The sequence below is a fragment of the Pinus tabuliformis genome, chromosome 1_2 (assembly GCF_031772625.1).
Source record: "Pinus tabuliformis cultivar Carrire ecotype Pingquan chromosome 1_2, CPIR1, whole genome shotgun sequence".
NCBI classification, from domain to species: domain Eukaryota; kingdom Viridiplantae; phylum Streptophyta; class Pinopsida; order Pinales; family Pinaceae; genus Pinus; species Pinus tabuliformis.
Window position 1 is genome coordinate 1127791219 of NC_142298.1, and position 25891 is coordinate 1127817109.

Below are 25891 nucleotides of genomic sequence, written 5' to 3' on the forward strand. Positions count from 1 at the left end.
TATTATGGTATCGTCTTGTAGGTTAAGAGCATAACAAGTGGTATCAAAGCACTTTCCAGGGCCGGTGGGATCTCCAATTTTTAGCAATATTTTTTTTGGCTAGAGACGTGTTCCGGCATCTTTAAACCACGGGATCTGTCGTTGAGAACCTGTGGATTTGGGGAGGCATGCACGCAGGAAATACAAGAGGTGGTCACGCTTGTTGGACTCCCTTGTAACCTCTGTGGGTACCCCTTCGAGTAGTAGCACATTAGACAGAACCATGCACGGACTGTCTTCCAAGTACCCTCTGGGTATATCGGAAGCCCCCTAGCTCCCTTGAAACCTTGCCATAGATAAACTGACGACCATATTACTGCTACAGTACACCAAGAACAGCACTCAGAGAGATTACTCGCGCATATGATAGGGTAGTCGAGTTGTACAGCTAAGGGTACGGTTGATCCTCCTTGGTTAGTGCCCTGAAAAATTGGGCCGCGTACTACTATCAGACCCTTTTGTATATTGCGATCTATAGCACCTGACACTCCTGAAGACCATAGTTCCCTTCTCTATCTCTGGATCACACATAATCTTTGCCAGATCAGATCTCGTAGGTGGGGTTTTGTCGCAACAGCAGCAATCAGTTCCACCATTCAGATCTATCAAAATAGCCATTCATATCTATTAGATCCATCAGATCCACAGCAACAATCAGTTCCACCATTTAGATCTCTCAAATGCATCGGATTTGCCATCCAGATCTGAGTAGTTGTGTGGGTTCCTATACCTGGGCGTGATTTTCGTAGGACTTTTGGCAGCATTGACATTTCTGGGATTCGGCTACTGCAGTATTCCTAAGCAAGGAGTAAAACTCCGTTTGGAGTGAAAAAAAATGTCTAAGACTCCCCCGAGACGCTTATTGGTGACTTAGCCCATAAGAATCTGGACGACAAGCTGAGCAAGGTGGTACCATTCAATTGTTAGTGCCAAAAAATTCGGGCAGTCCCAAATTTCAAGTACATCGGATCGGTGCATGGTAGAAATTAGAGCTCAAGCTATGGCCAATGAGAAGATCGACAAAGTTGAATCAACATTGAATGAGATACGATTGTCGCTGAAGAACATAAATGAAACACTCTCAAAGGGAAAGATGGAGGAATGCGCGGAGGCATATATTGGCAATGACAATAGTGAGGGTGAGTCTAGCCAGGCTCTTCACCTCTTTGGCACACACAAACCATCCCATCCGCGACCACCCAAGCTGGACATGTATAAATTTGATGGCTCTCACCCGGCCGCATGGATAGCACAAATGGAGCAATATTTCACTCTGAATTACATCCTGGATAATGCGACTCAGCTTAGTGTGGGTATCATGTACTTGGACAATGAAAGATGGCAATGGTGGTAATGGCATCAACGTTGCTATGGAAGGCCCTTGACTTGGGAGACATTCAAAAAAGCTCTTATGGATCGCTTTGACCATGAATCTGACTTTTTGGGTCGTCTCACTAAGCTCCGACAAACAGGAACAGTGAATGAATATATTGCAGCCTTTGAAGCCTTAGCTTTCTGCATTGGAGGTCTACACGATGAGTTCTACGTGGAATGTTTTGTCATTGGTCTCAAAGAAGCCATACAAGCCCACGTCTGGCTACACCACCCTAGCTCATGGCTGCATGCTTGTAGGATAGTTCATGAAGTCGAACGTGCATTATTGGCCTAGTCCAATCGCCCAAATTTCATTGCCAAGGGTCGCCCCCCACAGGCTCAAAGCACTACCCAAACACTCAAGGTTCAAAAGGTGTCACCAGCAGAAATGGCAGAAAGAAGAAAGCAAGGATTATGTTACTATTGTGATGAGAAATACTCCCCTGGGCATAAATGCAAGGAGCCCAAATTCTTTCAAATTCATGCTACTAATCACAGTTCATCGGAGGAAGCCCCACCACTTGAGGAACCTGTTAGAGTCGGTCTAGTTATCCCTCCATCAGAGATCAAAGCTCTTTTTCATTTCATGATTAGGTGTCCCACCAGTTTTGATCAGTTGCATTTCGTTAGGCATGCCATAACTCTGATGGAGTGGGTTGTGTCACTTATTCCCCTCGTGCTTGGCACTGCTAGTTCAGGCCTGTTTATTAAAATAAGTCTTCAAAGGTCATTTACAATCATGTTTTAAATTTTGAGGTCTTAGGTCTAGGGTTGAGTCAATTTTGTCTTGAAAAATCTTAGAAGACCAGCAGGCCAGAGGGATGTCTTTGATAGATCATCACTTCAATAATCTTCGTCATTGTACAGCTGAATAAGGACTTCTCTTCAAAACTCTGTTTTGAAGATAAGTCACCATCTCATTTTTGTAAAAAATTATCAAAATTTTCAAGTTCTTCAAATGTTCAAGCGCAACCTTGGTCTCCTTTACCAGAGCATATCAGAGCTATCCCTGCAAAAAATTGTCAGAATAAATCATTATTTCAACGAATTGTTTTTAAAGGGAAACCAAAAAGTCAGAGCCTATTTAATCTGAAAAAGTGTCAACAACCAAACATTATAAAATGGGTTTTGGTCAAGTAAAAATTAAAAGGGAGTCTATATAAAGGCATTTCTCCTCATAACCAAACCATTCTACATCCCAAGAGCAAAGAACAGTGTTTTAAGGCGATTTTACAAATTTTTGGGCAAATCGGGCTAGTTCCAAGGGCGCACTACGCATCAGCATTGGCGCGCTACACACCCAGGGCGTGCTACGCACTCAGGGCGTGCTACGCATCAGCACACCTTTTTCAGTGTAAATTTACTCACGCGCTACGCACCAGGGGCACGCTACGCGTTGGGATTTTTGCTCAGAAATTCACCATCAAGTGTGCAACTCATCCTCTAACTCAGTTAAACCACAGGTAGGCTTCATTTCCATGGTTGGTTCTTGGTTTTGCAAGATTAATGAGAAAAAATCATGATAGATGTGCCATGAAAATTAAATGTAAAAACCCTAAAGTTGTTGTGTGGATTCAAAGGCCTAGTTTGCTAGGGTTTCAAAATTATATGCTGCCAAGGTTTTACCACTTTTGTGTTTCCTACCCCTCCCATCTTCACCAACAATTTCCTCAAAAATTATTCATAAAACCCTACACTATCCCCCTACAAAATTCTAACCCCTCCCTTCTATTACAACCATAATATTCCCTACTTCACCCCAAACCCTAAAATATCATAATTTCTATGCCCTTTCCCTTCCCTAAATTCCTTGTTTATTTCCATTGCCCCTATGTCCCTAATGTTTCCTCTTCCCTAACAATTCCCTTGTATTTGTGTCCCCTTGGTCACAGCATTTCGAAAAACAGGAAAAAGTCTGCAGTCAATTGTGTGCACAGTGAGGATATATATTCCAGCCATCTTGTCTTCAACAATATGTCAGAAACCGAGTCAGCTTATGAGCAGAGTTATGACAGTGATTCTACACCAGAAATAGAGGTGCCAAGGAGGTATCACAAAAGAGGCCTCAGAAAAGTGGAAAACATGTCAGGGAAGAACCAATCAACCTTAGAGAATTGCATTCTTGTCCTCTTGCTATGCAGTGTTTTGAGCATCATGAGACCAGGCCTATTTTCATTACATATCAGAGAGGCACTAGACCTTTGTTCGCAGCAGCGCAGCGAGTATTATCTCCACATTAGGTGGAAAGGGTCTCGCCTTCTGTAGAATAGGTACAGGCACAGGTACAGGACAGAGGCAAGCAACCCATGTTTGATGAGGGACCTTCAGGAGATCCGGACACAGATATTATTGACCTTGATATCAGCTCTCCTAGTTCAGAGCTAAAGGAGGTCATTCAACAACAAAGGGCTGAGAATCACTTGTTGCAACAGAAATTGGAAATGGCCAATTGGACAATCAACTACTTGGATCAGCGTAACAAACAGCTAGCGGACGAGCACACACTTATAGAGCTGCAACGAATCCGTGAAGACCGTAGGTTGGCCCGTAAAAGACCGGGTGATTTGACACCCGTTGCGTGGAAATTTGTACTTGAGAAGGTCAACCAACACTTGGAGGGGTTGTTGGCGAAAGCCAATAGAGACAAAGACTTGCTTCATCACATGAAGAATCATTATTGGGCCCGCATGCATGTTTGCAAAGCGAAAATTAAGATCCTTAAGAGGCCATTGAGCAAGGCACTAAAACGGCGGAAAAGGCCCGATCCACTCCAAATTTTGGCCTAAGCCTCTTTCAATGAGCATAGTACTTGATTGGGGACCCCCAGCCCAAATTTCAAGAAATTTGGGGAAAATTTTGTCAATTTTGAAATTTTTATATAAAAAACAGGTTTTTAGCCTCAACGCGTAGCGCGCCGCGCGCTACCCTGAAGATGGGGAGGTCTAAATCACGAAAGGTTTGAATTTTTGGATTTTTCATGATGAAATACATCTTCTCAGCCACTGCCAAGGCATTTCATCAAGATTTGTGTCCCCAAAAGGTCAAAAAACATGCAAAAAATGACCTCACTGCCCCTTTTTGGACACACAGGTAGCAGCCTTGGGAGAATGCACTTTTGGAGGGGTAAATGGACATCAAATTGGAAAATTCCACTTGGGTTGGAAAGTAGACATCCAGGGCTTTCCAACAAGCCAACCTGAGCTCAATTTGGATGCCGGGAAGTGCCTCAAAAATAGGTGGAAAGGCGCGCTACGCATCAGGATTTTTTGCACATTTTGCACCTTCCAGCTCAGGAATTCGCCCAGCTTTGACCAGTTTTGACTTGTGATGGGATTTTTCACCCTCCTTGATGTAATTGATGTAATTTTATGTTGACTTGACACTTATTTACCTATTCTAGATGATTCATTCATAAAATAGCAAACATTTAATGAATGAATTGGTTTCCTAGCTTATAGAGGCAAGTTGTTTTGACTGCCTAGATTGTAGTGCTTTGTTTAGAATTGGTTGAAACAACTCCTAGGATGATGAGCTCGACCCCTAGAGGCAAGGGAATGTGTTAGCTTGCCTATATTATGTATTTTCTTAGCCATTTTCATGGTTGGACTCTTGGGAATAGCTTGATACACTATTGTACATATTTTATCTGCAATTTTGGCAAAGGATAGACCAAGGTTTTGCAGCACTATTTGGGATTCATGTGGCCTTATGTGTTGATGGTGTGTTTCTATCAGTACTTGTAAGTTGTGTATGTGTACCATTTTCCTTATTTAATCTTTTGCAATTAAACAAATGAAGTGTTAAGGTAGAATCCATAAATTTGCTATGCTCTGCCTTTAAGTTTGTTTAATTTTCCATGTTTTCTTCAGTTTAAGGAGAATCCTTGAGACTTCCTTGCTCTCCTTAGCTCCTCACCTGTCAGGAATATTCATTCACTCACTTTAAAGGCATCAAAACAATCGCCTATCTTGCCCCAAGTAGACCTCTGCAAAACCTGTGCCTCATCCCGGCACCCAAAATTGCCTTTCCCTTGAATTCAACAAAACTTCAAAAAATAAATTTCATAATCCTTGTACTTCATACCTAGCCTAAAATTAGTCATAAATTCAGTCATCTCGAGCCTCTTTGATTACCTTTGGTTGACATTGACCAGAGAGAGCCCTCTCCTGTCCTCATAGGGCTAGCTACGAGGCTGAGCGTGGTTTGATGTGGCCTCAAGTTTTGCCTTCCTCAGCCTGAGGCAAATTCGAACACTAACATAGTGGCGACCATACTGGGGAGAAAATGGTTTGATTGTTAGTGTCATTTGTTTTATAAGCTACAAACGGAGCCTGAAGTTATGCCAGGTAGCCTTCGAAACGCTTTTTCTTTGCATTAGCGGAAGTAGATAAACGATGCTTCAGTCAATCTCCAGTCTAGCTTGTAAACGTGACATTTAACTTGTTAATTACCCCAGTACATGCATCAAGTTCAGATCTGATGGTTGATGGTGGACAACGATCAGACACTGGCAAGGCTGAAGTCATTCACCTGGCGACTCCTTTCACTGAAGAATCCAGCAATCTGTGCTTCATGGTGACTTCACTGTTGAGAGATCAGTAGCTGTGAGATTTTCAAGATGGACCGAATCACAAGAAGATATGCTCCCATGAGCCGAGATCACATCCCTGGTTTTCCAAATAAAATTCCGAAGGTAGATTGGTCAAGGAATCTGCCTACATTTAATGATGATGGTAAGAAGGATGATAAATTACATCTAGTTAGATTTCATATGCATATTCGCAAGTTGAAGGTGGATTTTCCTGAAGATTGCTTGATGAAGATATTCCTGGCCACTCTGGAAGGTGAAGCCCAATCCTGGTATGAAAATTTGCCGCTGGCCTGTATTTACTGTTTAAAGGATTTGCATGCCTTGTTCATTGAAAGATATCAAGCATCTTATCCATCATTAAATTTAGTTCAAGACTGTTTCAAGCATGCTTATAGTTTTATTGAAAGCCTTGAGAAGTTTTATGAAGATGATAATTTCATGGATGAAGAGATCATGGAAGCTCTGTACGAAAATCCATTTCAGCAGCATAAAGAAAACTTAGAGGATACTTGTCCAGATGATCAGGACATTTTGCAGCAGAATCAAGATCAACAGGCTGAAGACGGTCATATGGTGGAAGATGATGAAAGAGAGGGTTCTATTTCAGATCTGCCCCCAGAAGAAGACAAGACTTGCTTGAGCAAAAGGAAACAAAAAGTCTTATCTCCTCTGTCTGAAGATGAGATAGATCAACTCTTGAACGGTCATGTTACAGCCCAAGCTAAAGCAGATTTTCAGTACACACTTGGTCAAGAAAATGTCGGTAAAACTTCTTCCTCTTTTGAAAAAGATGACTGTCTTATAATCAGTTTTGTAGACCAGCAAAAAGATAATTTTTTCTTTCACAAAGATGATAAGGCTGTCATGTTTGATAATCTCGAAGATTGTTTTTTGTTTAAGAATGACCTACAGCACATTCACACCACAGAAGATCAAAACATTCAGGATTTCCATTCAGATTCCTCTTCATATGTTTCATGTGCTGAAATGTTTTTCCAAGAAGAGATCTGCTCATCCATTTGTTCAGAGTTTTTTGAAGCCTATGAGCATACTTTTACTGAAGCACATGATGAAGGCAGATCAGAATTTGAAACAAAGGACACCTTGTTCTTTCAGCAGGAGGTGGCAATGGCAAATCTTCATGTTTTTTACGATCCTCTAGCAAGTTTGTTGCAGCCAGCAGTGAAAGTGTTTATTACAGTGTTTTGTTGCAGCCATGGTCAACTATGTTTTTGGATGCCCAGTGATAGGTTTGTACTGTTGACCAGAAGATCTGATAAGAAGAATCAGTCAAGAAGCCATCTTCTTGATTGGTTGCATTGGCATTTTGATATAGTTTGATGGTATATTGTCTTGTAAGAAACACAGGTGGTTGTCATCATGATTTCAAATCTTGATGGACTGCTGCCCTTCAATAAGCTTTGTAAGTTCTTGTTTTAGTTAAGTCAGTCATGAGTCATTTGTGAGTCAGTTTTCAGTCATGTAGGTTTCATAATTGAGTCGGTTTGAATCAAGTTTCAGTCAATAAATGTGTCAAAGTTTTGTGTTAATTGTTGGAATGATGACTCCATCGCCCAATGGACGGAGGCACTGTCTGCTCTCCCAAAGCTCTGCGGTTCTTGGCATCTCCAAGGAGCTACCATCCCCATTGGAGCCAATGTTAGAGTCGGTCTAGTTATCCCTCCATCAGAGATCAAAGCTCTTTTGCATTTCATGATTAGGTGTCCCACCAGTTTTGATCAGTTGCATTTCATTAGGCATGCCATAACTCTGATGGAGTGGGTTGTGTCACTTATTCCCCTCGTGCTTGGCACTGCTGGTTCAGGCCTGTTTATTAAAATAAGTCTTCAAAGGTCATTTACAATCATGTTTTAAATTTTGAGGTCTTAGGTCTAAGGTTGAGTCAATTTTGTTTTGAAAAGTCTTAGAAGACCAGCAGGCCAGAGGGATGTCTTTGATAGATCATCACTTCAATAATTTTCGTCATTGTACAGCTGAATAAGGACTTCTCTTCAAAACTCTGTTTTGAAGATAAGTCACCATCTCATTTTTGTAAAAAATTGTCAAAATTTTCAAGTTCTTCAAATGTTCAAGCGCAGCCTTGGTCTCCTTTGCCAGAGCATATCAGAGCTATCCCTGCAAAAAATTGTCAGAAGAAATCATTATTTCAACCAATTGTTTTTAAAGGGAAACCAAAAAGTCAGAGCCTATTTAATCTGAAAAAGTGTCAACAACCAAACATTACAAAATGGGTTTTGGTCAAGTAAAAATTAAAACGGAGTCTATATAAAGGCATTTCTCCTCATAACCAAACCATTCTACATCCCAAGAGCAAAGAACAGTGTTTTAAGGCGATTTTACAAATTTGTGGGAAAATCGGGCTAGTTCCAAGGGCGCGCTACGCATCAGCATTGGCGCGCTACACACCCAGGGTGCGCTACGCGTTGGGTGAGGCGCGCTACGCGTTGGGATTTTTGCTCAGAAATTCGCCATCAAGTGTGCAACTCATCCTCTAACTCAGTTAAACCACAGGTAGGCTTCAGTTCCATGGCTAGTTCTTGGTTTTGCAAGATTAATGAGAAAAATTCATGATAGATGTGCCATGAAAATTAAATGTAAAAACCCTAAAGTTGTTGTGTGGATTCAAAGGCCTAGTTTGCTAGGGTTTCAAAATTATATGCTACCAAGGTTTTCCCACTTTTGTGTTTCCTACCCCTCCCATCTTCACCAACATTTTCCTCAAAAATTCTTCATAAAACCCTACACTATCCCCCTACAAAATTCTAACCCATCCCTTCTATTACAACCATAATATTCCCTACTTCACCCCAAACCCTAAAATATCAGAATTTCTATGCCCTTTCCCTTCCCTAAATTCCTTGTTTATTTCCATTGCCCCTATGTCCCTAATGTTTCCTCTTCCCTAACAATTCCCTTGTATTTGTGTCCCCTTGGTCACAACATTTCGAAAAACAGGAAAAAGTCTGCAGTCAATTGTGTGCACAGTTAACATATATATTCCAGCCATCTTGTCTTCAACAATATGTCAGAAACCGAGTCAGCTTATGAGCAGAGTTATGACAGTGATTCTACACCAGAAATAGAGGTGCCAAGGAGGTATCACAAAAGAGGCCTCGGAAAAGTGGCAAACATGTCAGGGAAGAACCAATCAACCTTAGAGAATTGCATGCTTGTCCTCTTGCTATGCAGTGTTTTGAGCATCATGAGACCAGGCCTATTTTCATTACATATCAGAGAGGCACTAGACCTTTGTTCGCAGCAGCGCAGTGAATATTATCTCCACATCAGGTGGAAAGGGTCTCGCCTTCTGCAACACAGGTACAGGCACAGGTACAGGACAGAGGAAAGCAACCCATGTTTGATGAGGGACCTTTAGGAGATCCGGACACAGATATTATTGACCTTGATATCAGCTCTCCTAGCTCAGAGCTAAAGGAGGTCATTCAACAACAAAGGGCTGAGAATCATTTGTTGCAACAGAAATTGGAAATGGCCAATTGGAAAATCAACTACTTGGAGCAGCGCAACAAACAGCTAGAGGACGAGCACACACTTATAGAGCTGCAACGAATCCGTGAAGACCGTAGGTTGGCCCGTAAAAGACCGGGTGATTTGACACCTGTTGCGCAGCAATTTGTACTTGAGAAGGTCAACCGACACTTGGAGGGGTTGTTGGCGAAATCCAATAGAGACAAAGACTTGCTTCGTCACATGAAGAATCATTACTGGGCCCGCATGCATGTTTGCAAAGCGAAAATTAAGATCCTTAAGAGGCGATTGAGCAAGGCACTAAAACGGCGGAAAAGGCCCGATCCACTCCAAATTTTGGCCGAAGCCTCTTTGACTGAGCATAGTACTTGATTGGGGACCCCCAGCCCAAATTTCAAGAAATTTGGGGAAAATTTTGTCAATTTTGAAATTTTTATATAAAAAACAGGTTTTTGGCCTCAACGCGTAGCGCGCCGCGCGCTACCCTGAAGATGGGGAGGTCCAAATCACGAAAGGTTTGCATTTTTGGATTTTTCATGATGAAATACATCTGCTCAGCCACTGCCAAGGCATTTCATCAAGATTTGGGTCCCCAAAAGGTCAAAAAACATGCAAAAAATGACCTCACTGCCCCTTTTTGGACACACAGGTAGCAGCCTTGGGAGAATGCACTTTTGGAGGGGTAAATGGACATCAAATTGGAAAATTCCACTTGGGTTGGAAAGTAGACATCCAGGGCTTTCCAACAAGCCAACCTGAGCTCAATTTGGATGCCGGGAAGTGCCTCAAAAATAGGTGGAAAGGCGCGCTACGCGTAGGGCTCAGGCGCGCTACGCATCAAGATTTTTTGCACATTTTGCACCTTCCAGCTCAGGAATTCGCCCAGCTTTGACCAGTTTTGACTTGTGATGGGATTTTTCACCCTCCTTGATGTAATTGATGTAATTTTATGTTGAATTGACACTTATTTACCTATTCTAGATGATTCATTCATAAAATAGCAAACATTTAATGAATGAATTGGTTTCCTAGCTTATAGAGGCAAGTTGTTTTGACTGCCTAGATTGTAGTGCTTTGTTTAGAATTGGTTGAAACAGCTCCTAGGATGATGAGCTCGACCCCTAGAGGCAAGGGAATGTGTTAGCTTGCCTATATTATGTATTTTCTTAGTCATTTTCATGGTTGGACTCTTGGGAATAGCTTGATACACTATTGTACATATTTTATCTGCAATTTTGGCAAAGGATAGACCAGGGTTTTGCAGCACTATTTGGGATTCATGTGGCCTTATGTGTTGATGGTGTGTTTCTCTCAGTACTTGTAAGTTGTGTATGTGTACCATTTTCCTTATTTAATCTTCTGCATTTAAACAAATGAATCCATAAATTTGCTATGCTCTGCCTTTAAGTTTGTTTAATTTTCCATGTTTTCTTCAGTTTAAGGAGAATCCTTGAGACTTCTTTGCTCTCCTTAGCTCCTCACCTGTCACGACTATTCATTCACTCACTTTAAAGGCATCAAAACAATCGCCTATCTTGCCCCAAGTAGACCTCTGCAAAAGTTGTGCCTCATCCCCGCACCCAAAATTGCCTTTCCCTTGAATTCAACAAAACTTCAAAAAATAAATTTCATAATCGTTGTACTTCATACCGAGCCTAAAATTAGTCATCAATTCAGTCATCTCGAGCCTCTTTGATTACCTTTTGCCAAGATTGACCGGAGAGAGCCCTCTCCTGTCCTCGTAGGGCTAGCTACGATGCTGAGCGTGGTTTGATGTGGCCTCGAGTTTTTCCTTCCTCAGCCTGAGGCAAATTCGAACGCTAACATAACCAAAGGAGGAAGAAGAGGACAACCAGTAGGAAAATGTACCTGAAGAACCATTTATCTTGTTGCATGCGTTGGCAGGGATTTCTGTGCCTCAAACTCTCAAGATCAGAGGTTTTATTAAGCATCGCCCAATAGTAATCTTGATTGATAGTGGAAGTACACATAATTTTATCCATCAAAGAGTCGCGGAAGCAGTGCATTGTTTTGTCCAAGCAGTTTCTAACTTCCAGGTCCAAATTGCTGATGGGGGAATAATGAAATGTGAAGGCCGTTGTGAAAATGTCAAACTTCAAATGGGGGATTATCAGCTAAAGACCCACATGTTTGCCATACACATGGGAGGGTACGACATTGTCCTCGGTACTGAATGGCTTCACACACTTGGCCCAATCACAATGGATTTCCAGGAGTTATATATGAGCTTTAAGTAGAACAACCACACACATACCCTCCGCAGACTCCAGGTGGGAGCTCCCTCTATCATCAGCTCACATCGGATGGAAAAATTGTTAAAAAAGGGCCACCATGTAGTTATAGCTCAATTTAATGCCATCCAGGCCTCCGAAACCAATTCTCTTCATATTCATCCTGAGATGCAACAGATCTTAAACAACCATCTGCCAGTCTTTGACAAGCCTCATGAGCTTCCACCCTCGAGAGGGGAACATGATCATAGCATTACTTTGGTCCCAGGGGCCCAACCACCAAATGTGCGCCCATATAGATATCCGTTCGCCCAAAAGAATGAAATAGAAAAAATAATCAAGGAACAAGCGTCATTCGTCCCAGAATTAGTCCTTATTCATCGCCAATGGTCATGGTGCTCAAGAAATATGGGGAATGGTGTATGTGTCCAGACTTTAGGGCCCTTAATAAGTTGACAGTCAAAGATAAATTTCCCATCCCGGTTGTCGATGATTTGCTGGATGAACTAAATGGGGCTCAATTCTTTACTAAGCTCGACCTTCGTTCAAGCTACCACCAAATTCGCATGAAAGAAGTAGACATTCCAAAGACTGCTTTCCGAATTCATGAAGGTCATTATGAGTTCCTGGTCATGCCATTCGTTCTTTGTAATGCCCCATCCACTTTTCAAATCCTTATGAACCACCTACTTAAACCATTCTTAGAAAATTTGTCCTTGTTTTCTTTGATGACATCTTCATCTATAGTCGCACCTGGGCTGCACATCTTCAGCATGTAGATTTGCTCTTGCAACTGCTCCGCAAGCATAAATTATTTGTCAAGATGTCCAAGTGTACTTTTGGCATGGAAGAAGTTGAGTACTTGGGCCACATTGTGGGGCGTGAAGGTGTCAGGGTGGACCCCAAAAAGATCCAGGCAATGCAGGCTTGGCCTTAACCTAAGGCCTTGAAGAGCCTGAGAGGATTTTTGGGTCTCACAGGCTACTATCGCAAATTTTTCCGCAATTACGGTCGCATTTCTAGGCCCCTCACTCAAATCCTTAAGAAAAATTCATTCCTTTGGAATGATGAAGCACAACAGGCCTTTACAACTCTCAAACATGCCATGTGTTCCACTCCAGTCTTAGCACTACCCGACTTCACCAAATCTTTTTTGATTGAATGTGACGCTTCGGGTATGGGTATTGGGGCGGTCTTAATGCAGGAAGGTCGACCCTTGGCCTTCATGAGCCAACAACTAAGTGGGATGTAGAAAGTTGAATAATATAACACTTATTCACAAAGATTATCCTGATTATACACTATTTGCCGAATGCATGCATAATACATAACCTCCTCTACCATTGATCATCAATTTGCAGAACTAAAAAACAATCGCATGCGCACATTGAAAACATCAATCACACATATCAGCACAGTATGTAATGGGGAAAGCATACAGCTGAAAACCCCCAACTATCTGTATATTATAATGATAGAGAACATGTAACAATACATAGTACAATACTCCTCACAAGTACTCAGTACTATCTCCACATGCTACACACAAACTAGCTCAGATCTAAACAAGTCATGGGTTCAAATCTCCTCCACTGTTTTCCTGCCTCTACTACGAAATCCAAGTTGAGAATAGATCAGATCCAAGTTCAAATTCCCTTGGCTTGTACTGCGCAATCCTCATTGGCAATCTCAATCAATGATTGTGCAAATCTCATGCACAATTATAATCACAACTGATAGTAGTCTCACCCTTTCACCCACATCTAACACTTGTCTCCACTGAACTGTCCATGCACTGAGTTAACTGATGTATTCTTTAGTTGATTTATGAGTTAATAATTAGTGAATTAATTAATAATTAATTCACACCACTCATCACTAGTGTATTTGGCAGTTAGACTAAATACAACTAGTTCAACTAAGTCAAACTAAACACAACTCCATCAACTCCTCAATCAACTCCACCAAACTCAATCACTTGAGTTCTAACTGAGGTCCATCATGCAATAGCTCAACTAACCCATAGGAAAAGCATATTTCCTTCTGGCAGTTGCATGTGCCACATCCGTAGCTCGAACTGAAGTGCTGCAAGAGGATAAGATAATGTTTATAGTCCACATATTATTAAGAGCTAATAATATTCGACTGTTCTATTTTTTGACTGGCAGTCTAAAAATAGACTCCGCCCATATGTCTAAAAATAGAGGTCCATCCATTTTTACCAACATGACCAATCATCCATAAATAGAATCCTGCAACTCATAGACCATGATCCATATGTCTAAAAATAGACTTTGCGCCAAAAATAGCCTGCGGGCCCACTTAGTGAAGGCGACTTCTTTTCACTAAGCTCCATCATCTTGTTGCATTTTCAACATGGGAAGAATCTGGGACAATCTACCTATGAGAAGGAGATGATGGCCATCTTACATGCAGTAGATACCTGGCAACCATACTTATTGGGGTGACGTTTCCAAATCTGCACAGACCATCAAAGCCTTAAATATTTTTTGGAGCAACGCCTATCCTCACCACAACAAAATAAATGGGTCGCCAAAATGTTGGGATATGATTATGAGATAATTTACAAGAAAGGGCGTGAAAATATTGTAGCAGATGCGTTCTCCAGCTAATTTGAGGAGGAAAGTACCCTGCTCGCAATTTCCCTTCCCATTCCAGAATGAATTGAAAAGGCTCGCAAGGAATGGTTTTCACATCCCTGGCTCTCCCAATTCATTAATCAATTGCAGGCGGATCCAAATTCCACAGCGGGCTACTCATGGCAGGATGAGATTCTTCACTACAAGGACATAGTCGTGATATCACCAACATCCACCCTCAAAAGCCGCATTTTGGTGGAGTTGCACTCATCTCCCACTGCAGGACATTCAGGTTTTCAGAAGACGTATGCTCGCACTCAAAGATCATTTTTTTGGACAGGCATGAAAAAGGACATTCTTACTTTTGTAGCTGAATGTGACGTTTGTCAGCACCACAAAGGAGAAATAGTCAAATCCCCAGGCACATTACAACCATTGCCCATCTCGGCCTCAATCTGGACGGAGGTTTCTATGGATTTCATTATGAGTCTTCCAAAGTCAGGAAACAAGTCAGTCATCATGGTGGTTGTGGACAGACTTTCTAAGTATGCTCATTTTTGCGCCCTACCCCACCCTTTTACACCGACTTTGGTCGCTCAATCTTTCATGGATCAGATCTTCAAATTGCATGGCATGCCCACTTCCATTGTGTCTGATCGTGACCCAGTCTTCACCAGTAACTTTTGGCAGGAACTCTTCCGGCTACAAGGTACCCAACTACAACTCAGTACTTCTTATCATCCACAAACTGATGGTCAAACTGAAGCAGTCAACAAATGTCTGGAAACCTACCTTAGGTGTTTCACTTCAGAAAAGCAACATCTCTAGGTACAGTGGTTAACTCTAGCTGACTGGTGGTATAACACCAACTATCATGCCACCACCAAAATGACTCCATATGAAGCAGTTTATGGTCAACTCCCTCCTTCCCCTACTTCTTATATCAAGGGATGCTCGAAGGTACAAGCAGTGGATCAACTCCTACAGAACCGCACAACCATGCTGGCCCACCTTAGAGAGAATCTTCATCAAGCTCAAAACCGCATGAAGCAACAGGTAGATCAACATCACTCAGAACGCCAATTTCAAGAAAGGGATCATGTATTTTTGAGGCTACAACCATATAAGCAAACATCACTCAAAGACAAGGGTTGTCAGAAACTATCTCCAAAATTCTACGGACCATATCAAGTACTTCAACGCATTGGAGAAGTTGCCTACAAGCTAGCTTTGCCACCCACTGCAAAAATCCATCCAGTTTTCCATGTCTCATGCCTCAAGAAAGTGATTAGGAACAATTGCAGAGTTCAAACCAGTCTACTTGAACTGGATGAAAAAGGGTCAATCTGGCTCCAACCTGAAGAGGTTCTTGACACACGAGAATGGCACCTGCGTGGCCACATGATCAAGGAAGTCCTCGTCAAGTGGAAAGACACCTCTCCAGAAGATGCAACCTGGGAACCAGCCACTATTCTTCAGCAGTTTCTGCAGCTTCAGCCTTGAGGACAAGGCTATTCTTATGGGGGAGGGCATGTTAGGGTCCCACCCTAACCCCCTTATTTATGTAATAGGATCGAGTCATAGTTATAGTTAAGTAAAGAGTCAATAAAGCCCATATTAATAATTGTAAGTGGTTAACCCGCATTTAATGAAGGGACCACAATTAGTTGCAAATGGGCCATGGTATTAGATAGATGGTATTAATAAGAACCATGGTATTGCCCCATGTTATTGCATGTATGAATCCTATATAGAGGATAGAGACTCCCCTCGAGGGCATCATGTCTTATTTTGTATTGAGCTCAGCTCTATTGGAGGTTGCCCCCTCGAAGAGGCAAGTGAACATTGCTTTTTGAATAATAAAATACTTGTTGTTATTTCTCTTGTTCTATGTTCTGGGTATATTTCTTCGCATATTTGGTATTCTGGTATCGTCTTGCAGGTTAAGAGCATAACAGTTCGTCCCATTGCCATATATATTATGAGTGGTTGCCCAAAAAAAAACAAAAATTAACTACATAAAACATATATTTCCCCTTCTTTCTTTACTACGCATATTTGTTTTTTTTTCCTTTTTAACATTATGTCTACACCATTTGCAATTTCTAAAAAAATATATGTAAATAGAACAATCACTTTTTAAGATATTTAGAGCCCTTGAAATTACTAAGATTTACAACTTCTCTTTTCAAAATGTATTGAGAAAATATGGTACGGGTCATCACCAATTTTCAAATAAAATAACTTTAACTACTAAATCTTTAATACTATTATTAACAATACTTAAATGAAATCCCCTTTACTTATTTAGGCATTTCTATTCACCTATTCAAAATATGCTAGATATTCACTATTATTCATACATTATCATTATTTAAAGAACCACATCTATTTAAAATTAATTAATAATTACATTAAAAAAAACCTTATTCGATATCTAAGGAGGTTGATCAAAATTATCATGTATCACTATTGAGCTAGTTGTATGATTGTAATCTAAGTTGATGGAAAGCGCGGTGCATTATAACAAACATTGCTGCATGAAATATTGCTAAGCAAGTTGTATGAGTGTAATCTACCTTCATACTAGCTATTGCTACCCTCCTTGCAAGTGAAATGGAGCTGATGAGATGTCAACTAGTTGGTTTTATTAGGATAGTGAGGATAAATTTGACAAAGTGATAACATCTATTCTTGGAGGTTTAGGTGTTGGAGGCTTCTATAACCCGTGGTATTTTCATGTAATGTAGGGTATATAAGTGCATGATAACATTTTGGACCATGAAATAATGAATCTATTATTTTTCCTCAAAAGTTTGCAAGATAATTTATGGTGCTCAAGTGTTGTGGTTTTTATGTGTTGCTATTATGTTTTTATTTATCTATCTTTTAATAATAAATTTGTACACGATTTAGTTGCAAAACCTCATGGGAGAAGTTGAAGAGTAAGAATCCATTATAATGCTCATGTGTTGTGGTTTTTATATGTTATTTTTATGTTTTTATTTATCTATCTTTTAATAATAATTTTGTACCAGATTTACTTGCAAAACCTCAGGGAGAAATTGAAAAGTAAAAACTCATTATAGAAAATAAAGACGGTCCAAAAAACAATCTCATCTCAAGCAACTTGATAGTTGATTGATACATCCCACCTTAGACGAATTGTTTTTCCATCCACCTATACACTAACGCCAACCTAAACCGCGTATACCAATTTTTATCCCCTCTCTATATCTTCTTTTTAACACCATGTAGGATGTTTTGCCACACCCATTTCTTTCTTCAAAGCTTTTAAGGGATTAAAATTGATGTTCAACTGCTTACCTCTAGCCACAACCAACCCTGATTCTCGGGCCGCAACCAAATAGATGCGCAACTGCCTTGTTTTTAGCCATAGCTAGCCCTGATTCTTGGGCCGGCCGTACGTATGGTAACCACCCATTATATTACTTTTCATAATGGTATCTAATGTACGACCGTTACCTGAATTTAGAAGCCAGAGGATAGAATGATGGCATCCATATTTCGCAGCAAATTCACCCACCTTTCTCCTAAAACATCCAAATCAAACGTCATTGCTCTCTCAGAAACACCCTCAAACTCTTTCACTGTGTTTTTACCAGAGAACCATCAATGTAGTTTATGGTTGTATGATGCAAAATACCAACATACATTTACATTGTCCTCATTTTTAGATATACAGTTGAGATGTTATACCCGAGAAATCACTCACAAAATCCTGCACCTTTCTAAAACGAGCCAGCGAGCAACCATTTGGTTTGCATCTCCAGTGCAAACATTCCATGTTGCAGGAATTTATTGGACAAATGTGATAGGAGTTGTTAATGTACAGAGGAACTTTTGGTCCATTTTCCTTTGAAAAGACTGCACTTTCTTGTATCATTTTTAGCTTTTACTGAATTATCTCTCAAAATTTGCATTCGCTCCTTCATTTAATCTCTTGATTTTTATACGTTTTCTCTATGCTACCTGTTATTTGTTGTGTTTACTCTTTCACTGTCAAAAGTAAGGAATAGGAACTGATATTGGCTTTTTGATATTGTACAGGTATAAGGAACATGAATTTGGATACATGAGCTTCAAGAATGCCAAATATTGAACAAGTGAGTGATTGTTAGGGATCAATTATCACAACAACCCGTTCCATCAATGAAGAATGTCTGCTAAAGAAAGCAATCACTGAAGCAGCAGTAGGAAGGGAGACAACCAGATCCATATCAAGAACAAATTCATATTTCTATATAAAATAGCCTTGACATATTAAATTTGAGGTCCAAAGTATCCATGCCAGCTTCATTAACTTAGGAAATTAACATGCCACTGTGAAATCTAAGGAATGGACACTCTGTGACTTGGGAGGATATTGAAACAATAGCAGTTCTATGCAATATGAGCAAAGTCTCTATCTGTTTGAAACATTTCAGACCCACTAAGCATACAGCTTCTATTCTGATAATAAGAACAAGTAACAAATCCAAGTGTTCAATGCGATCTAACAAACTATTGCTGGTGACATAAAATCTTCGGGGAGCATAAGCAAGTAGTTAGATGGCATACGAGGATAAAGACACAAAACGCTTGAAAGGACACGGACAAACTGTGGGAAAAACCGGAGAAGGTAAACAATCATTAAAAACTCTATAGTAAGCATAATTTCACAAAATTAGTCTTTCACCATAAGCCAGAGACCAAATTGTATAGTTGAACGAGTGCTTTTGTCATTAGTGTCTCATCAATAGGATTTCCATAAAACACAAATTCACATGTAAACTGGGAATTCATTGTTCAACAACCAAATTTTTGCCAATAATATAAACAAAATAATTAGACTCATCATGGATGGGTAATCAATAAGACCAACTGTAACACATTTACAATCCACATGATATAGTGTTGCAAAAAATCTAATTTTCATAATGACAATAATCACATACTAATAATACATATTAACAAAATGTTCTGGATGTTGCCAGAATAATGGCAAGACTGAAATCTCTTATTATTTTGATTTCAAAAACTAAAATGTAGAACTTTGGTCATTTGATGCAGGGGCATCATTCCTGGTTGCATTTGTGTTGTTAAGCAAATCAGATATGCTCCTTGTCAATCTCCTAGAAGCCGTTGTATTTATCATCAAACGCTTTTTAATATTCACCAATATTATTACCACATCTTTCATAGTTGGTCTTTCTTCAGGGGAATCTTTTGAACAAAACAAACCAACTTCTATCAAAGAAAGTATGCATTTATATACATTATCTTCTTCAAATTCATCTCCATCCATCCCTGTTAAAACACTGTTATCAATTACCTCCTTCACTCTGTTTGGAAATGCTAAGTTAACCCACTTGTGCAATGTTAGGTCTCCAACAAATATGTCACTTGTTGGTCTCTTTCTAGTAAGCATTTCCAATAACAAAATGCCATAGCTGTAAACATCTCCTTTGGTTGAAACTCTCTCACCTAATCCATACTCTGCATTAAAGACAACCTTAATCAAATTTTTAATAGAAAAGTCTATACAAAATCATTAAAGAGAAAGTAATGTTTTAAAAAGATATACTTGGGGCAATGTAGCCCACCGATCCTTTCAAAGAAAATGTTGAGGCAAGTGAGGATGCACCAATTAATCTCGCAATACCAAAATCTCTTACATGGCTTGACATGTCTTCATCTAAAAGCACATTATTTGGTTTTATATATCACAATGCACTACTTGCACAAAAGAATAATGATGAAGATATTCCATGGCATGGGCCACATCTATGGCAATGTTTAATCTTGTTTTCAATCCTAGGTGACACACATCCTCATTGTTGTTGTCATCTCTGTTAGGATAAAGATGCTTCTCCAAACTTCCATTAAACATAAATTGGAACGCTAAACCTTTGAAATGGAGGTTGGAACATGAGGTTATGATCCTCACCAAATTCTGATGTCGGACCTTCTGCAAGACACTACATTCTGCTTTAAAGCTCTTCTCAACCTGGTCATTTTGCAAATCTAGAACTTTGACAGCAACAAGTGTGCCTTCACTCAAAATTCCCTTGTACACTGAACCAAAACTACCGGCTCCAATCAAGTTGGCCTCAGAAAATCCATTAGTTGATATGTGAAGTTCTTGATATGAGATCCTTTGAATTAGAGCTCGTGACAAATCCATGTTTTGCATATGGATATTCCTTCTTCGAAAAAATCCCAAAAGTAAACAACATAGTATAAAAACAATAGCTCCACTCATTGGTAATAATGCCTTTTTCACAAAGGGAAAATGACCTTTGGTTGATGGACATGCTGGTAACCTGAATACTTGTGGCCCACAAAGGCCAGGATTTCCAGTGAAATAAATGGAAATTGTTTGATTTGCAAATATACCACCTTTTGGAATTTCCCCTATTAGATTGTTGAAAGAGAAATTCAAATATTGAAGCATTTTCAACTTCTCAAGTGATTCTAGTATTGTACCCGATAAGGAGTTGGAAGAGAGATCTAGCTTCACAAGACTTTGAAAATTTCCAAGTGAATCTGGAATAAATCCTTGGAAGGCATTTTGAGATAAATTCAATGATTGTAATTCGCTGCAGCTTCCTAGTGTAGATGGAATGATCCCAATCAACTTATTGGCAGAAATGTCTGTAGCTTGAACCATTGTAATTTTACCAATCCCCATGGGCAAAGAGCCTTCTAATAAATTCCATAACAAATTCAAGTAGAAATCTAAATCATAAAGTTCAGCAATTTTTGGTGGTATGCTACTAGTGAGCATATTATGATACAAGTCAAGCAATTCCAAATTTATACAGCCTCCCAAGCTAGCAGGTATGCTTCCTGATAAGTGGTTTTTATGAAGGAAGAGTCTCCTTAGTTGTTTAAGGGGTGCCAGGGATGCCAAGGAATTGGAAATATTTCCAAAAAGTCTGTTTTTGCTAATGTCCAAAAAACTAGGATGTTGTAATTGTTCAAAGTCATCAGGGATGTTTCCTTCTAATCGATTGTTTCCTAAATTCAATCTTTCTAATTTTTTAAGGTTTCCTAATGATGGAATGCTGCCATTTAAAAAGTTTCCACTTAAATTTAGGTAAGTTAGGCTGCTAAGGTTGTTGATAGATGGAGGGATGCTTCCTTCTATTATGATGCTTGCTAATGACAAAGTTAAATTGGTAGAGAGTTTTCCTATGGAAGGGGGCAAAACACCACTTAATATATTGTTGCTCAACCTTAGTTCTTGTAGATGAGAACAATTAGTGAGAACAATTAGTAAGAGATAGAAGAAAGAGCATGGTTGTAGTGCCACAACTATCAAACCAATTAAAATGTAAGCTTAATTCTTCAAAGAGGGATAGCTTACTCAACTCTACTAGCACACTCTGAGTCAACTTGTTGTGGTCGAGGAGTATTCTTAGATTGGAGCAATTCCCAATAGAATTTGGTATCTTCCCACTAGGTTGATTTCCCCATAAAGAAAGGAAACTCAAACTATTGATCATGGCACCAAATTCCGATGGAATGTGCCCTCTTAATTTATTTTTGTTAATGTCCAAGAGTGTGAATGTGGAGATATTTGAAAAAGAAGTGGGAATGGTCCCTGACAATTCATTTTCAAATATGTAAAGCATTTGCAAACTAGTGAGAAAACCTAATTCTTGTGGAATGCTGCCGGTGAGTTTGTTTGAGGAAATTGCCAAATAAGTCAAGGTGGAAATATTAGACAAAGAGACGGGAACAGTTCCTGACAATTCATTTTCAAATAGAGAAAGCAATTGCAGACTCGTGAGCTGGCCCAATTCTTGTGGTATACAGCCCGTGAGCTTGTTCATTGGAATTTCCAAGTGACTCAAAGTGGAGATATTGGACAGAGAAGCGGGAATGGTGCCAGACAATTCATTATAAGATAGCTTAAGTGTTTATAAATTGTTGAGCAGACCCAAATCTACTGGAATGCTTCCTGTAAGATTGTTGTTATCAATTTCCACATCAGTCAAAGTAGAGATATTGGAAAAAGAAGTAGGAATGGTACCTGATAATTTATTTTCAAATAAATAAAGTATTTGTAAACTAGTGAGCATTCCCAACTCTCGTGGAATGCTACCGGTGAGTTTATTTGTATCTATTTCTAGTTCAGTCAAAGTGGAGATATTTGAAAAAGAAATAGGTATGTTGCCTGACAATAGATTTGTGGTAAGATAAAGCGTTTTTAAATTAGGTAGTAAGCCCAACTGTGGTGGAATGACACCAGTGAGCATGTTAAATTCAATACTCAAATCAATCAAGGCTGAAAGGTTTCCCAAGGAAGAGGGAATGGTACCTGTTAGGGCGTTGGTTCCTAATAAAAGTTGCTGCAGAGAGGTTAAGGAACCCAACTCCCTAGGGATAATCCCGCTTAGATTGTTGAAGGAAAGTGCCATGTAAACCAGATTTCTGCAACTGTGGATTTCACTTGGAATACTTCCTTCCAATTGGTTGTACGAAAATCTGAGGTTCTTCAGATGAAAGATGCGTCCCAACTGTGGTGGGTAATGACCGTGTAAAGAGTTGTTTGAAAGATCAAGTGTGTGGAGAAATGACAAATTGCCAAGGTAAGGAGAAATGGAGCCACCCAGATCGATGGAACTGAGGTTGAGGGAGACTACTCTGTTTTGCAGTGGATGATGACAACTGCTTGTAACAGTAGTCCAGTTGCAAAAGGGGACTGCAGGACTCCAATCTGCCATGTAATGATAAGGATCATCTGAAATGAGCTTCTTGAATGCCATCAGGGAGCGCGGATCATCTCGAAAAGAGTGAGCAGAGGAGGAGAGAGAAAAGATGAAGAGGAGAAACAGTGTATCAAAAGAAAAAGAGAGAGACCCCATAGTGCAATCCTATACGCCTCTTCAACAATTATGAAATGGGGATTGGGGGTTGTCTTGGAAAAAATGCCACATTCCACAACAGGGAGGTGAAAATGCAGAGGAGATTTGCAGCTCTATGTGGCTTCTCACAACTATTTATAAGAGAATTGAAGTGAAAATGAACTCAACGGTCGGTGATGGGGTGACAGCACTATTACTAATATTCCACCATTTGTCTGATTGCATCCCTAATAATTGTGGTAGTGCTAAGCCAGTGGGAATTGAAATGATTTGAGGACAGACTGACCGGCTAAAGGCTGGGACGCACTAAGGACTCTATACTGATTGAGGGAGGAGGTTTCTATAGCTGTCATCTTGTGATAGGATTTAGTGTGACTGAACTCAGTGGCAGAGAGGGAAAGGTTCCTGGAAGGTGTGATTGGATTTACTGTCACTGATCTAGTGGCACCTAGAGAGGGAAAGGTCACCATAAGGAAGGGAAGAATTCCACCACAACAAAATTCCAAGTACCTTTGATTCGTGAAGGCAAAATCAAGAGAGTACGAACGCTGACAGTGAAATGGAACTGTGGAAATTAAGGTGCATGAAGAAGAAAATTGGCACAAAGAAGCAGCGTAGAAATTACTTACTATCCTCTTCCCTTGAAATTGTCAGTGGTAGTGACGGCCTATTGTCCTCTGCATGATGAATGCATTGTTTCATGAATGGGTAGTGTTGGCTACCTATATCAATAGGTTTCATATTTCATGATTGGCAATGAAAAGGTCCAAATATGCTCTGCTTTGATGATGCAAAGATCACATATTTCCTAGAGAATACAATCTGTGCTTATAGCTTGATATGGACTCAATTTTGATGGATGATCCAAAAGCCTAATCTGGATCATGCCATGTTTTAAATTTCCAGCTGTAGAATAGAGAAGGAAGTCTGTCCAAACTGTTTAATCTTGGCAGACAAGTAGTGTAGGTAGAGAAGAAAGGCTCCCAACTGCTTAATCTGGGATCTTGGAAGAAATAAGGTAGAAGTAGATAGAAAGACAAAAGAAAAAAGCCAAAGAAAGAAAAGGCAAATAAGGGTCTGCAAGCCTAAGTGCACCCTCCAAGAAGAAGACAAAAAATGCTAGGCAAGTAGATGGGTAGGCAGTTGGGGTTGCAGGAATATCATTTCTTACAAATCAAAGGGGTGCTGACCTGTTTCACAAAGAAAAGTCAATGGATTGAGAAGTCCTTTTCCTCTATCAGGTTGCAGCAAAGCAAAGAAACATGTCTAACTTCCCAAACTTTCCCCTTTTCCATTCATAACTAACATCTCTTCAGTCATGGAGATTGATGAAAAGATATGAGGTTTTATGGTGGTTCTTGTTCCTTTAAAAGCCACATTTCTTGTGTAAAAATCTTTTCATTTTGATCTACTCCCTAAGCTAAGTGTTTTTCAAATAAACTTAGTATTATCTCCCCTCATTCACTCCTTTCATCCATATTAACCCTAACTCTATTATATAATTCCCCTATGTTACCTTTTCCCTAGTACTATAACACCATGGTGTATAAACCCCAAACCTTGTATAAATATCCCTCCCCTTGGCATTATAGCCAATAAGTTCTCTGTCAGGGATCAAATGACATCTGGTCACTTTGATAAACCTAGGTCTAACCCTCCTCCCCTCTTCTGAATTCATTTGGCCCATTGAAATCTTCATTTGCCAAAAGAAGCCTTGTAAAAGACCTTTCTACCCAAACCCGCTTCATTTGCAAATAAAACCCAAAAAACCCACTTTTTTGAAATTATCCAAAGTTTCGGCGTCGTATTACTTTTATTTTCAAAATACATTGAAAAGCATTACAAATCCGCCATATCCTAATGTTTTCCGCCGAGCGCAGATCCCCAAAAGAAATATTAAATAAATCCCGCCCCGTCCGTATTGACCGAGCACCTCACTCTCCCGACAGCCGTCCGATCGAGCGCTTCTAATCCGACGGCCCTGATTCATATCGGAGCGGCCCCGACGTCTGACGGATACCTTCCGATATCTGTCAGAGGGTGACGTCAGGCCTCCGCCACGCGTCACCCCCACAGCATATCGGAGGTACGCCTGACAAATACCACCTCCGTATCTATAGCGGTGCGATATGAAACCGCTAACCGCGTATGGTTTTGGTCAATCCGCCCGACAAACGTCAGACCCACGTCATTGCCACCCTGCCGTCGCGTCAGCATCTTTGTCCGCCACTGCGCCAACGTGTCTGCCACCGCATCATCCCCGTGGACCAATCCTAGCTCGCCACGTCACCCGATGACGTCATGCTGACGTCATCCGGCCCTGACCCCACCTATGACGTCATGCTGACGTCATCAGAAAAACGCGCCAAATTCCCAAAAATCAATATTATAGCCAAAATTTCGCGTTTTTTGCACTTTTCTACAAAAAACGTCTGTTGCTCCTGCATGCATTTTTCACGTCCAACCGCGCACCAACCTGCAGAACTCGACCTGGAGACCACCGACGCACTATTCCCACCTGCATTCCTCTCCATTGCTCTCTGAAAACCAGGTATTTATCTTTGAGAATCCTTCCTTCACCTGGTTTGTCTGTAAATTGCCAAGGAAGCTTAAATCTGTGAAAACACATACAATTCACCGGTAATTCTA

The 25891-nt window shown here is 40.3% G+C and overlaps 1 protein-coding gene across 1 annotated transcript; it reads right to left on the bottom strand.

Annotated features, from left to right (window-relative positions):
- Nucleotides 1-19407: 19407 nt before the first annotated feature.
- On the bottom strand, nucleotides 19408-20553 carry LOC149210118 (putative LRR receptor-like serine/threonine-protein kinase At3g47570). Its single transcript, XM_089398879.1, has 3 exons — nucleotides 20352-20553; nucleotides 19954-20064; nucleotides 19408-19865 (listed from the first exon to the last, which is right to left on the bottom strand). Exons 1-3 carry the CDS (start codon nucleotides 20551-20553, stop codon nucleotides 19408-19410), a joined length of 771 nt encoding a protein of 256 aa, XP_089255005.1.
- Nucleotides 20554-25891: the final 5338 nt, after the last annotated feature.

Coding starts and splice junctions, on each gene's coding strand:
- LOC149210118 (XM_089398879.1), bottom strand. CDS start 20,553: ATGGATTTGTCACGAGCTCTAATTCAAAGGATCTCATATCAAGAACTT. Junction 20,065..20,351: donor GAAGAGCTTTAAAGCAGAAT/GTAGTGTCTTGC, acceptor ATGTGCTTTTAG/ATGAAGACATGTCAAGCCAT. Junction 19,866..19,953: donor GGTGGGCTACATTGCCCCAA/GTATATCTTTTT, acceptor TCTTTAATGCAG/AGTATGGATTAGGTGAGAGA.